Genomic DNA, 13799 nt, shown 5'->3' on the forward strand with positions numbered 1-13799 from the left:
ATGGTGGGGCGGGTGGGCTGGGGAACGTGGAGCAGCCAGAGCCGGCTGAGCGGAGGGAACGGACGGGTTGGTAAGAGGGTTAGGAGGTCGCAGAGGTAGGGTGGGGCGAGGCCATGGAGGGCTTTGTATGTGAGGACCAGGATCTTGAACTGGATCCTCTGAAGGATAGGGAGCCAATGGAGTTGGGCGAGAATGGGGGAGATGGGGTCACAGAGTTTGGTGCGGGAGAGGACACGGGCTGCAGAGTTCTGGATTATCTGCAGCTGTGGAGGGAGGAATTGGGAAGGCCGACAAGCAGGACGTTTGCATAGTCGAGCCTGGAGTTCAGCCCCTGAACAAAGACTATTTCCCCTCCAATTCCCCAAATGTACTTCATGGGACATTGCAAGGCATCCGCCGTTCCCCCAATATCTCTCCGCGCGCAGAAAGCTTTCGACGACGGAGCAGAGAGCCGCGGCCGCAGTGCGGACAGTGCACCGGGCGGCGCTCTCAAGCCGAGGGAGTCGTCATCGTTCACGGGTGAGCCTCCTCAAGCCACGGCTACGATGCCTTCATTTTGCTGCTGGACGTCGCGGCAACATTGTGTGCCAGGGCTGGGGGGCGGGAGATCAGAACCGTAGGATATGACAGCGCAGAGGGCCCGGCGGCTGTTCGGCCCATCGTGCCTGCGCCGGCCCCTTCGGAAGAGCTTCCCGACCAATCCCCCGCTCTTTCCCCTCCAGTTCCCTATTGAAAGTTCTTATTGAACCTGTTCCCACCGCCCGAACGGTACCTCCATAACAACCCTCTTACACCAGGGAGTGGTTTGTTGTGGGGAATGGGAGGGGGGGGCGGGAGAGAGGGGGGGGAGAGAGAGGGGGGAGAGAGAGGGGGGGTGGGGGGGAGAGAGAGGGGGGGAGAGAGAGGGGGGGGTGGGGGGAGAGAGAGGGGGTGTGGGGGAGAGAGAGGGGGGGAGAGAGAGGGGGGGAGAGAGAGGGGGAGGTGGGGGGGAGAGAGAGGGGGGAGAGAGAGGAGGGATGGGGGAGAGAGAGGGGGGGTGGGGGGGGTTGGGTTGGGGGGAGAGAGAGGGGGGGGTGGTGGGGTTGGGTTGGGGGGGAGAGAGGGGGGGGTGGGGGAGAGAGGGGGGGGAGAGAGAGGGGGGGAGAGAGGGGGGGGTGGGGGGGAGAGAGAGGGGGGGAGAGAGGGGGGGGGAGAGGGGGGGGTGGGGGGGGAGAGGAGGGGGGGGGTGGGGGGGGGAGAGAGAGGGGGGGAGAGAGAGGGGGGGGTGGGGGGAGAGAGAAGGGGGGAGAGAGGGGGGTGGGGGGGGGGGGGGAGAGAGAGGGAGTGCTTGTCCCGAGTTCTTTTGTTCTCTGGGGCTGCGGTGTGTGTGTGTGTGTGTGGCGCCCTCTGGCGGCGCCTGTGGCCGCGTTTAACACGTCTCCAATGGGGGGGGTGTTGGTGCTGAGCGTAAGAGTGCGCCTGCGCGGCGGGTGCTGCGCGTGCGGGGAGTGGGGGGGGGGGGCGGGTCAGTGACGTGCGCCTGCGCGGCCCGAGCGAGTTGAAGAAAGTGAAAGCGCGGAGGAGGGGAGAGAGAGAGAGAGAGGGAGAGAGAGGCCGAGCGCGCGAGGCGGCCCCGACCCACAGCCCCTCACCGCCCGCATCATGGAGTCGGAGAGGAGTAAGTGTGAAAGGAAACACGGCCCCACAGTTGGTCCCGGGCCCCGGGCCGGGCGGGACCTGGTGGTAAATGGCGGCCTTTTGTCCGCCGCCCTCCTCCCTCCCTCCCTCCCTCCCCGCATCCACTCACTCACTCACTCACTCACACAGGGCCTCTCGCCCACTCCTCAACCATCCCCGGACTTTCCTGCTCACACCGGGCGGGCGGGCGGCGGGGCGGTGCTTCCAACCAACCAGGCAGCCAGGCCAGCCCCCGGGGCCTGCAGGTTCTGCTGACCCCACCCCGAGTCGGCTGGGGGGTGGGACTGGGGGGGGGATGTCGCCCCCTGTCGGCCTCCTGACCCCCCGCCTGTCGTTGGGTTTGTACAAGTGGTTATTTTGGGGGAGTTGGTGGCAGCTGTGCTCTGAGATATTAAATGACTTCCTCCCCTTTCCTCCTCCCAAGGCCGTGTCTCAAGACCTTTCTCTTCGACCGCGCCTTCAGCTCCCCTCTGGCCTTCAGCTCCCCTCTCTACCCCCTCCTCACTCCCTCCCTTCCCTCCCCTCACCCTGACCATCTCCCCCCTCCTCGCTCCCTCCCTTCCCTCCCCTCACCCTGACCATCTCCCCCCTCCTCGCTCCCTCGCTTCCCTCCCCTCACCATCTCCTCGCTCCCTCCCTCCCCTCACCCTGACCATCTCCTCGCTCCTTCCCTCCCCTCACCCTGACCATCTCCCCCCTCCTCGCTCCCTCCCTCCCTTCCCTCCCCTCACCCTGACCATCTCCCCCCTCCTCGCTCCCTCCCTTCCCTCCCCTCACCATCTCCTCGCTCCCTCCCTCCCTCCCCTCACCCTGACCATCTCCTCGCTCCCTCCCTTCCCTCCCTCACCATCTCCTCGCTCCCTCCTTCCCTCCCCTCACCCTGACCATCTCCTCGCTCCCTCCTTCCCTCCCCTCACCCTGACCATCTCCTCGCTCCCTCCCTTCCCTCCCCTCACCCTGACCATCTCCTCGCTCCCTCCCTCCCCTCACCCTGACCATCTCCCCCCTCCTCGCTCCCTCCCTTCCCTCCCCTCCCCCTGACCATTTCCCCCAGTGCTCGGGTCCCGACCCAACTGTACAGCGCCTCGGGACGTCCTCCCGACGTGAAAGGCGCTCTATAAATGAAATCTTGTTGTTGTTGTTGTTACCCCCATTTCTCCTCCCTCCCGCCCACCAGATTGCTGATGGTGGTTAAAGGACGGCAGCGGACCATTTTAATTGAAATCTTAATATTTGTACAGGATTTTTTTTTAATCTGTCTGATTTATATATAACTCATACTCATCGTGACGTTTGAACTGTTATTGGGTCCAGTGCATACTTCTCCTTACATTTTTGGTTCCGGCTGTATTTAATACTGTAGTTTAAACTGCTGCATAGATCTAAGAACAGTTTTAAATCTCTTATCTAATGCATTTTAAAAATATACATCATCTAATAGCAGTGATTGTGTAATCTGTGCACATATTAATGTTTTTATCTGTCAGCAAGCACCAGCAATTGTTTTTTGGTGGCTTTTTCATCTCGTTCTACGTTAATCCTTGCCGTGGTGAAAATACACATTCTTTGTCTACAAAGAAAAGTCATTATATTTTACATCATCTTTGCAAAGTTATTTGAGCTGCTTTGTATCTTCCTTCTGTTGTATCTTAAAATCACAAATGTGAATCAGAGCAGAAACTTTTACAGCAGTTCATTCAAATATTTTATGGGAGTTGCTGATTCTTTTCTGTCATGTCGACCAGATTGGATTTCTTACTATTTCCTGCTCAGCTAGGAAAATGACACTTGCTTTCAATCTTTAACTTGGCCCTTCGTTCATTAATCCATTGCCCAGAAATGAAAAACAGTACTTGATTTTTCCTAATTTATTTTGATGAGTGAGAGAAGCTGCAAAAACAATGTGCGAAGTATAAGTCAAAATGATAGTTGGAAGAAGGTCTGTTTGGAGTTTTGTAATATTTGTGCGATTTTATTTTAGCCGATGAACTTTTTTTCTTTTCAGACTCAAATCAGACTTTATCAGCACCGAATGATAGACTTAACTCTGTGGACGAAAGTGACTTTGAGAAGCCTGGGTGTGAAAACACTGAAGCCACAGTTAATTCACGTATTAAAGATGCATTGATGCCAAATTCTTCTGATGCAAGTGGAGTCTTTGCTACTGCCGCAGAAATTGGAGTTACTGACACAATTGGAGAAGCCACTGCGGAAACAGGAATAGACTTGATTGAAGCCTCAGCATTGCAAGCGGGATCGCCTGAAGGTTCTGCATCAATGGACACAGAATCTCAACCCGATAACTCGCCAAATGAGAGACTAGCAGAGGATCTAGAGAAAGCAGAACCAGCTGACTTGGAAAATCATTTACCTTCAGAGTATGAAAAGTTTTGGAAAGTGGTTGAAGACAACCCTCAGGACTTCACCGGTTGGACTTACCTGTTACAATACGTAGAACAAGAAGTGAGTAAACCTACTTGTGTGCAGAACTGGAAGGGTTACAAATACTAAAAGGTTCCATGTTTTGCATGAGATTTTAAGCTGAGATCCCATCTGCCTGTTCAGGTAGATTTTTTAAAAAAAAATATCTCATGACATAAAGATCCCATCACCATGTTTCTCCTTGTGTTCCATGTGAGAGTTTGAAATATCACGGACAACTGGAGTGTTGGACGGGGCAGGGAAATTAACAACCAAATATAGGTTTGTGCGAGTAAAATGTTTAAATTAAAATCCTTAAATTGATATTAATAATGGTTCTAAACTGTGCGAATTATTGATGGGTACCTATATGATGAAATAAACAGAATTCTGCTTTTTTTCAGAATCACATCTTGGCAGCCAGAAAAGCTTTTGATAACTTTTTCTCTTACTACCCGTACTGTTATGGTTATTGGAAAAAGTATGCTGATTTCGAGAAGCGCCATGGCAACATGAAGCTGGCAGAAGAGGTGGGTGATTTCTTGTGACTTTGTTTTCATATGTTTTTTTTACAAAAACTTTTTTGTTTTAATTTTTTCTTTAAAACCAGGCCTTGTCTTAGGTTGCTACTGGAAGTCGGGTTCCACTCAGAAAGGCTAAAGCAAAGGTGAAGGATGCGAGAGAAAAGTCTTTGAGAGTTTGATCTTGGCTTTCAGTAGATGTCTTTTTCAAGGTATCTTCCACTTTCACGGATTTTTAGATTTGAAGTAAAACATTTTTCCCCATAGCAGTTTTCAGCTAATGTCTTCTCTCTTTGTTAACAGGTACATTAGTACTACAGTTTGTCGAGCTTTGCAGTGCAAATCACTGTATTACAGTGCAGCTTAACAAGTAGGGCAGGGCTTTCCTGACAGTTTTTATTAGGTGATACAATTTCAATTCAAATTGGGTTTTCCCCGTTTTTATATTTGTTTTATTTTTTTTGCTGAATTTTATTACATTTCTGGTTAGAGGCTGTCAGTGATGTTCTAATGGGTCTGTGCCCTATGGTCTGTACCCCAAGCCTGCCCCTACCTGGTCAGAATGCAGGAACCATCTCACACTCTGAAGATCAAGGCTGTACGCGTGGAGAGCAGAACATTGTGATGTTCTTTCCACCCTCCACAAAATGGTAATGACAGATTATTCAAAACAAATTCCTGATTTTTATCTGCATTTCTGAAAATAAGTTATTGGGAAACAAATTTCCAGTGTACACTCTCTGCTGGAGGTTTCTATAACCAGTGGACTTTAGTTATTATCAGAAAACTTTGTCGCAGGTATACAGACGAGGACTGCAAGCAATACCTCTCAGTGTTGATCTGTGGCTTCACTATATCAGTTTCTTGAAAGAGACCTTGGATAACAGCAATGCAGAGACCGGTGCCAAATTAAAAAGGTAATGATGGGTTGATACTTGCACTTCTATCAGATCAAAGTTTTATTTACATTTTTACCTTTTGATCCTGAATATTCCAACTTTAACTTCAGTAGAGCAGATGAAGTCTTGAGACTTAAGTTATATTCCTGACATAATTTTGTGATTGAGTAAATGTGTCAGCCAGGCACCTTAATTTTACAACATTGATCAAGGAGCTTGTATTGATTTATATTTAAACATAAAACATTATTTTAGGTGAAGTGGTTTCAGAATGAAGCACTTCCTTTCACAGATTTGAGTGTTTTACAGATAGCGGATAACAGAATTGTTTTTAATAGGAATAACAATGGGTGAATTATGCTGAATTTTCTTCTTGATGCATTCACAGTGTGTTTGAGCACTCTGTGTTAGCTGCAGGGACGGACTTCCGCTCAGACAGACTGTGGGAAACGTACATCAATTGGCAAAATGAAAGTGGAAACCTGGTGGAGGTGACTGCAATTTACGATCGGATTCTTGGTATTCCAACCCAGCTTTACAGTCACCATTTCCAAAGGTAAACTACAGCAAACAAGGTGTGGTCACAATCCTTGTTAGGAGTGTTTACTGTTTTTGGAAATAAACTTTTTTCAGAGAGTAAAGATTAAAAAAGAGAAGAAAAAGTAAATACCAAAACTAAACATGGACAGAAAATTAGTTTATACTTTTTCCATTGCAAGGAGGAAATTGCAGTTGAGAGATACAGTCTCACTGTTTTCTGGTGCTATTCCACTTATGTTTGTCGACCATTGTTAAGATTGCTGCTGCTGTTCATTTGTGTTTTTGTAGGGTGAAACCATTCAGAGCTTAATATATTTTCCAACTTTTAAACTATAATTTCCTGACCAATAACAGCTACATAATCTGTATGAAATGTTATTTGCAAGTTGTGCTGAACCACAGAATATACATATATATATTATACAATTTATCACTTAGTAAATTAAAAATTGTAATAGCTTCTTTATTTTTATGCAGAGGTTCTACAGTCCACAAAGGATTAAATGTGAAATTCTCAATAAACTGAATCTTTGGGGTAGGAAAATTCCTGTAGTGCATTTAACATTTTGTATTATATAAACTGGAATTTTCTTTCCTATAACTGTCTGGTAATAAAGGCTCTGAACTGCTATTTTATGATGTGTGAATGATTGCTGTTTTTCAGGTTCAAAGACCATGTTCAAAATCATTTACCTAAAGATATAATCTGCACTGAGGATTTCATGAAACTACGCAGAGAACTAGTAGTCAAAAATAGCCACTTTGACAATGATGGACCTCCAGGGGATGACGTGGAACCTGGAATTGATTTAAATGATCCTGCACAGGTACACTATTTGTATAAAATTACTATTTACAACCTTTGAGTAAGTAGTTTGAGATCTTTTGCTCCTATTGATTCAGTCTATTTTTTTTGTCTTGGGGCAATATCATATTTGTTATTCTCTTTTGATTTTGGCGAGTTTGACTTGCTTTGCTTGTCTCTTTTCCAATAGTGGGGAGGAAAAAAAAATACCTGTATGTTCTTTGCCTTTTCAGATTGTTTCTGAAATCGAGAACATGCGTCACCGAATAATCGAAATTCGCCAGGAGACGCATAATCACAATGAGAATGAGGTTAGCAGGCGATGGACATTTGAGGAAGGGGTAAGTAAGAGGCCAAAAATGCACCTGAATTTTAATGTAAATTAAATTTAATAGAAGTATTAAGACAGCTGTAAATTTACAAAGAAAAGTATAAAGAGTACTTTGTGCCCATTGTCAAGAATACCTAATCTATAAAATTAGGTGAGCTAATATTCATAACCGCTATACAATTATTTGTAAATAACGACTGACTGTCAAAACACTACTAGGAATAACCAGCTAATCATCTGTTTCAAATTTCCATGTGTTTTAATCGTCAACAACTGATAGCGCTCAGTTATGTTGCATATTAGGTATTGTGAAATCAGTGGGAGAGGTGTTGAATGCCACTGAATCTGACTACGCCATTTGCAAGTATTTATAGTGCAGAAATGCTTTGGCTGTTTTTAGTGTGATACTTAGCAAAGCCTGTAAAACCTGTTACATTGCAAAGTCTAAATTATGTATCCAGAATGTTATTGCAATTGCGAGAAATATTTATGAATGTTTTTTACATTTCTAAATGTGTAAATAATTGTAATAATAAGTTCACAATTTGATCTCTAAGCAAATTTGTCTTTTATCCTAGATTAAACGACCTTACTTCCATGTCAAGCCATTGGAAAAAGCACAGCTAAAAAACTGGAAAGATTATCTTGATTTTGAGATAGAAAATGGAACCCTTGAGCGTGTGGTTGTTCTGTTTGAGAGATGTCTTGTGGCCTGTGCCCTTTATGAAGACTTCTGGATAAAGGTTTGGTGGCGCTTTGTGGATAGAAAATACTTCAAAATATTGCAGAATTATTATTTTTTGGGGGGAGGGTTAAGCAAATACAGATCAAAACTTTGAATCTGTAAATCGATTAATATCTTTCCTGAGGTTCTGTTTGTTTGTAATGTCTGGGAATACTAAAGTCAGAAGTCCCCATGTATATAATTTAAGTTTTCTGATCTCAGCTGTAGTTAATGTAGTGGCTGTACTATTGATCTTTTATTTTGTCAGCTGAGTGTCACTTGCAGAAACCCATCACTAAGCTTAAGAGTATCCAAACCAGACTTGAATTCTGCATATGTATGCCACTTACAAGTGGGAATTTCCCCGTGTGCAATGGAATATGCACTCTCTCTGGATGGAAGCAACCCTACTTAGTACTAAATGCAGGTTGGCAAGAGCCGGGGCTTGGCTGTGAGTGTGCCTCACCATTGATCTGCGCTTGCAGGTCTTGTTTAAGGAGGATAATATAGGTGGAACTCTTGGTTGTTATGCAGTGACCCTAGCTAGCTGTAACAAATTAGTTGTTGAAAAATATTGATCTGTAACATATTTGCCAGTGTGAGTCACAAGCTATTTTCTTTCAGTATGCAAAGTACATGGAAAACCACAGTAATGAAGGTGTGCGGCATGTTTATAGCAGAGCCTGCACAGTTCACCTCTGCAAGAAACCCATGGTACATTTACTTTGGGCAGCTTTTGAGGAACAACAAGGTGAGTTGTAAAATCCACTAAGTCTGCACATTTGTTGCTTAATTCTGACGACTGCATTACAAGTCTCTGCTCCAGCACAAGTCTCTAGTGTTGCACTGAGATTATCAACAGTAATTCAATTGTGTAACCAAGGCAGATTAGTTCTATGGAAACAGTGGTTGAGACAATGTTCTAAAAAGCTCCTCTTGAGTAGAATGCTGTATGAATAATGAGGATATTGCCCGTCAAATAATAAGGACATATAAAGTACATTGAAAACATGAGATGTTTTAATTATGTGATTGTTGTTTGAAGGGAACATCAATGAAGCAAGAAGAATTCTCAGATCATTGGAAGAATCTGTGCCAGGTTTGGCCATGGTCCGCTTAAGGCGGGTGAGCTTAGAGCGTCGTCATGGAAATATAGATGAAGCTGGCTTTCTGCTACAAGATGCTATTAAAAATAGCAAAACCCCTAGTGAAGCTTCTTTCTATGCTGTGAAGTTGGCTCGCCTTTTATTCAAAGTGGAAAAGAGTCTTTCAAAAGCCAGGAAGGTTCTGGTTGAAGCAATTGAGCGTGATAAGGTATGTTGCAGGAAATATTTCAAATGATACTTGGCAATGCACATATTACAAAAAAACACGTCTACGTTTCTGTTCAATTTCCATCCAGAGAGGTATTTCCACCTCTCTTGTTAACACAGAGCCAATTTCAAAAAGTAGCTCTGTGCTGCGTTTTTTCTTTTTAAATTTAACTTGTCAACTTCTGTTTTAAGATGGAGGAACAATAAGTGTTTGTATACGTAAATTCCATTACATACAGAACTGATGGCAGTCAATTCTTTGACAATTGCTGCTGAGTTTCCGTATGTTCCCACTATTGTAAGTAGTTGTAAGAAAGAAATGTAACTCCTGATCAGATTTGATTAAGTAAAGACTTTGTGAATTTGTGTCACTTTAAAGAGAAGATGGGAACTGAGTCATCTGCGTTGCTATTCTGAACAAATGCCACAGTTAAAGTATATTTGTTCTGGTTAGGGCTGCAGATTTGGCATTTTTGGTCAGAAATTGCAGAGCAGCACAGTAGATTTAATGAACATCGTGGGTTTATAGCCATGACAAATCTGCAGCCCTAATTATGGTGATTACTGTACGTGACATGGCAAATAAGATGAGTAACAATTGGTATCTATTTTCTTGTAGGAAAGTACTAAACTATATCTGAACTTGTTGGAACTAGAATACAGTGCAGAACTGAAACTCAATGAGGAAAATATTCTGAATTGTTTTGATAAAGCTGTAAGCAGCTCAATGCCTATTGAAACCAGGATAGCTTTCTCTCAGAGAAAAGTTGAATTTTTGGAGGACTTTGGATCTGAGGTGAAAAGGTAAATTTAAAGCATCATATTGTTATACCATTGATTTCCTTATATATTTAAAAAAAACTGCTTTTGATTTGCACATTGGACTTTTGAAAGCAAGCTGTAAGGTAAGTTGAAATCTTTTGTTAAACTGCAGAATAATCTATTAATGATTTTCATTGTGGCTCCTGTTGGCTTTCACCTAAACTGTTTGAACAGGAAAGAATGTTAGAGATTGGTATCCACACCCATCAGAAGGAATCTGTCCTGCACCTTATAAATGAACCAGGAGCGCTTAAACAAAAAACGATAGCTGTAATGAAAAATTCTCCATGCAAAATAAGTTTGGTGGATCACCTGCTGGTAAAGTGTACAGGATTTGATTGGGCCATTCTGGGCAGTCGTCTGAAACTTGCACCTTTTTTTAAAAGAATGCTGGGGAAGAACAAAATTCTGTATTATATGGGGTAATACAGTGACTGCCAAAAGCCTTTTTTGTGCAATTTAATTCATAGGAAATGTGAATATCAAAGGAAGAAATGGGATTAACTCTTCAAAATGAATTGAAGGAAATCGCTGTATATCCTGATGTGACGTCTTCAAATTCTATAATTGTGCTGGAAATGCACATTCACATGAAGCGTAAACTGGGAAATGGTTTAAGATCTTTGTAGAGTATTTCTGCATGAGATAGCATTGATTCTTGCCTTGATTTATTCCAGTGCTATGGTGTGTGAAGCAAAAGTTATTTGAGAGTGTTTGAAATCTGTGACAGCTGAGCATTGATAATCTTCTTTTTCCTAGACTTATGGTGGCTTATGATAATCATCAAAAGCTTCTTAAAGAGCAAGAATCTTCTAAAAGGAAGGCAGAAAATGGGTAAGTAGTATTTAGGACTCGGGGACCTTTCTTTGTGCAAAATGGCTGCTGCATTTGCCTGCCAAAGATCACCACATTAATTGATTGGAATAATTTGAGAGGTTTCTATGTAATCAGGCATCATAGAAGTGAAAATTATTTCATTGTAAAGTGAAGCTTTAGGTCTTGAACCTTTGATTTGTCACGTGGAGAATATCCAATCTAATTGAAAACACTTTCTCACATTGATCGAGGGAGAAGTGGAGGCTCAATCACTCGCTCCTTACAGCCCGTTACAAAGTGCAAAATATATGGAATGTGTTCTGGGAACAGGTCACCTACCTGCCACCTTATCTTTGAAGCACTTTGAGATGTCTAGAACACGTGATAAGGTGCTATCTCAAATGCAAGGATTATTATTATCTACTTGTTATTCTTGCTTTGTTACTTAGGGAGCAGTTTTTTTAAAAAAAAGTTGTATTTTGGAGAGGATTACAGATGAAATTCTAGCTTTGTGATTTTTGTTTAAATGTTGCAGATCAGAAGAGCCAGAGGGAAAAAGCACCGACCTGATGATGCATCATTGGCATCTACCCAGATGATGGGTGGAGACTTGCAGGCTAATCAGGCTGCATACCACTACAATGCTTGGTATCAGGTGAGCAAACCGTTCTTAAACATCGAGTCAAGGAACTCAGGGAAGGGAGTTTTCCCTGATTTCCTAGCCAATGATCCCCCGGGTAATAAAAAAAATTGGTGATTCACTTCGATTTTTGTGAGACATTACACACTACAAATTGGGTGCCGTGTTTGCCTACAAGTATACAGTATTTGTAGGCAAACATTATGCCTACAAACACAATGCCTGCAAATACACAAATTTAAAGTGATGAGGTGTAATATCAAAAGCAAAGAATAATATTGACTATCTTAGAATAAATAATGGTAATGAGAATCGTGATGAAATTAAATCTGCTGTCTTCAAATCTGAGGACTTTATTTAAAGCCTTTACTCCCCCAAAATTTCAAGACGACTTGCTTCTATAGATCCATTAAAATTTATTCCTGTAACCATTAAAATTTATTCCTGTAACCATGTACTGCATGGAATTTCTGTTTTTTTTTAAAGCACCCAACTCGTTGCAAGACGCTGTTCAAGATGCCATGTTTTTTTCCCGGTTCTTTTCACACTATGTTTATTGTATCTTGAAAGAGTTTTAAAACGCTACCCCATGTAAAGGGCAGTATATAAATGCAAGTTGTTGTTGAAAATGTTTGGATCCTGAGATTGGTGGGGAAGGTGTTCTTAAAGTTTTTCTATTTATGCCCAGTTTAAACTGCTGGAAATGAAACTATCACTCTTTATGTACAACCTATTTAACTAGTACTTTTTTTTTCTTTTCTCACAGTACAACTACCCAACACCCTGGAACTATGGGCAGTATTACCCACCTCCTCCTACCTAACTTTATAAAAATCATTACAGGATAGGTATTCGCTCCAAAAGCAAGAAATATAAAATACTTCATTTTAATATCTACAGCTGTGGAATTATTTTGTCAAGGAATCAAAAAAAACTTTAGGCAAAGTTGTTTTGGGGGGGAAGGGGAGTTTACCATGATATATTTGAATGGTTTGTGTTTGAATAAATTTTATGAATTCTCATAATGACACCTTTTAGAATGTGAAATCTTTTTTAATTTCTATTCTCTTCATACTTTTTGTTAATAGAAAAATTAATTAAAAAAACTGCTGCAGCTGACTTCTGGTGTTTGTTTTTTCACTGACCGTTTCATGCGAGCATGTTGAAGACTTGTGCCAAGTACCTATCAAGCTTACGAATGTAACTCATGCTTTGCTTTAAGAAGCTAGCTTCAATGAAGTGTTTTGCCCTTATACAGTACTTTTATATCTGCTAAATTAGCAATAACCTGCCTTTGTAGAGACATTACATTGTCTGAACAGTTCATACAATATGCTCCTAAAATTAGCTATACTTGCATATTGGGGAACGGATTTGAATGTTGCATATGAAGCATTTTGAGATGTTCATTCTGTCAAAGGTAATACACAAGTCCAAGTTAAAATAAGTGATGACATGTCACAGAAATGTTCAATGATAAAAGAAATGGCTAAAAAAGGTTCAAAACCAAAGGTGCATAAAAGAGCACTCTGCAGATCTAAGTGGCGGAAAGATAAGATAATGTATCTGTGAGTCCTGTAGCTCAGTGGTTAGATCACTCGCTTTGCAAGTGAGAGACTCGAGTTCAATCCCCGGCAGGTCAGGGCCAAACCTTGGGCAAGTTTCCTTACTCCACACAGAGCCTAATAATAATCCTCCAAAAACAATAACAAATTGGTCATTTTCAATCTACGACTGTCTGTGGGACATTGCTGTGCGCAATTGGCTGCTGCGTTTGCCCACAAATACACAGTCGATTCACTTTACGGTGTGTTCTGTGAAGCGCTTTGGGACGTCCTCCCGACGTGAAAAGCGCTATATCAAATGCGAGGATTATTATTAATAGAAATGCGAGAATGTGGATTCTCTTCATTTAGACTGGAGCTGTTGCCACCTGCCCGGGAAGCACATGAGACTCTGCCAATCTGATTCCCTTGGATATACCCAATGCAAAAAGCTGAGACTTGAACTCCACCCCATCTGTTGACCTAAATGCATCCAGGCCTGAACTGTCAGCCATTTCAATTTCTGGCCAAAACAGATACTTTATAAGTTTTACATTGAAACTGAAGTGGGATCTGAGAGGAGGAATTCAGCTGAAACCCCACGACCTTCGGTGGGGGGGGTGTCGCCCCATGCGCATGCGCGATTCTCCGCCGTGCAGTTGGAGGTGCGCTTGCGCGGTGGCGTACAAAACCCTCCGCGGGATGGTCTTCCGTACAGTCGGGAGGTGCGCTTGCGCGGTGCCGTA

At 43.1% G+C, this 13799-nt stretch overlaps 1 protein-coding gene across 1 annotated transcript; it reads left to right on the forward strand.

The window, feature by feature from the left end:
• The first annotated feature begins 1508 nt into the window (after positions 1-1508).
• prpf39 (PRP39 pre-mRNA processing factor 39 homolog (yeast)) lies at positions 1509-12628 on the forward strand. The gene is given in 15 exon segments (XM_042338172.1): positions 1509-1657; positions 3683-4140; positions 4503-4628; positions 5418-5536; positions 5907-6074; positions 6723-6885; positions 7097-7204; positions 7773-7937; positions 8543-8669; positions 8964-9232; positions 9851-10035; positions 10813-10887; positions 11405-11418; positions 11421-11524; positions 12276-12628. Coding segments are annotated over 15 exon segments (2154 nt in total). The 5' UTR covers positions 1509-1641; the 3' UTR covers positions 12333-12628.
• The last annotated feature ends 1171 nt before the right edge of the window (positions 12629-13799 follow it).

This window comes from Callorhinchus milii, unplaced genomic scaffold (assembly GCF_018977255.1).
Source record: "Callorhinchus milii isolate IMCB2004 unplaced genomic scaffold, IMCB_Cmil_1.0 Scaffold9, whole genome shotgun sequence".
NCBI classification, from domain to species: domain Eukaryota; kingdom Metazoa; phylum Chordata; class Chondrichthyes; order Chimaeriformes; family Callorhinchidae; genus Callorhinchus; species Callorhinchus milii.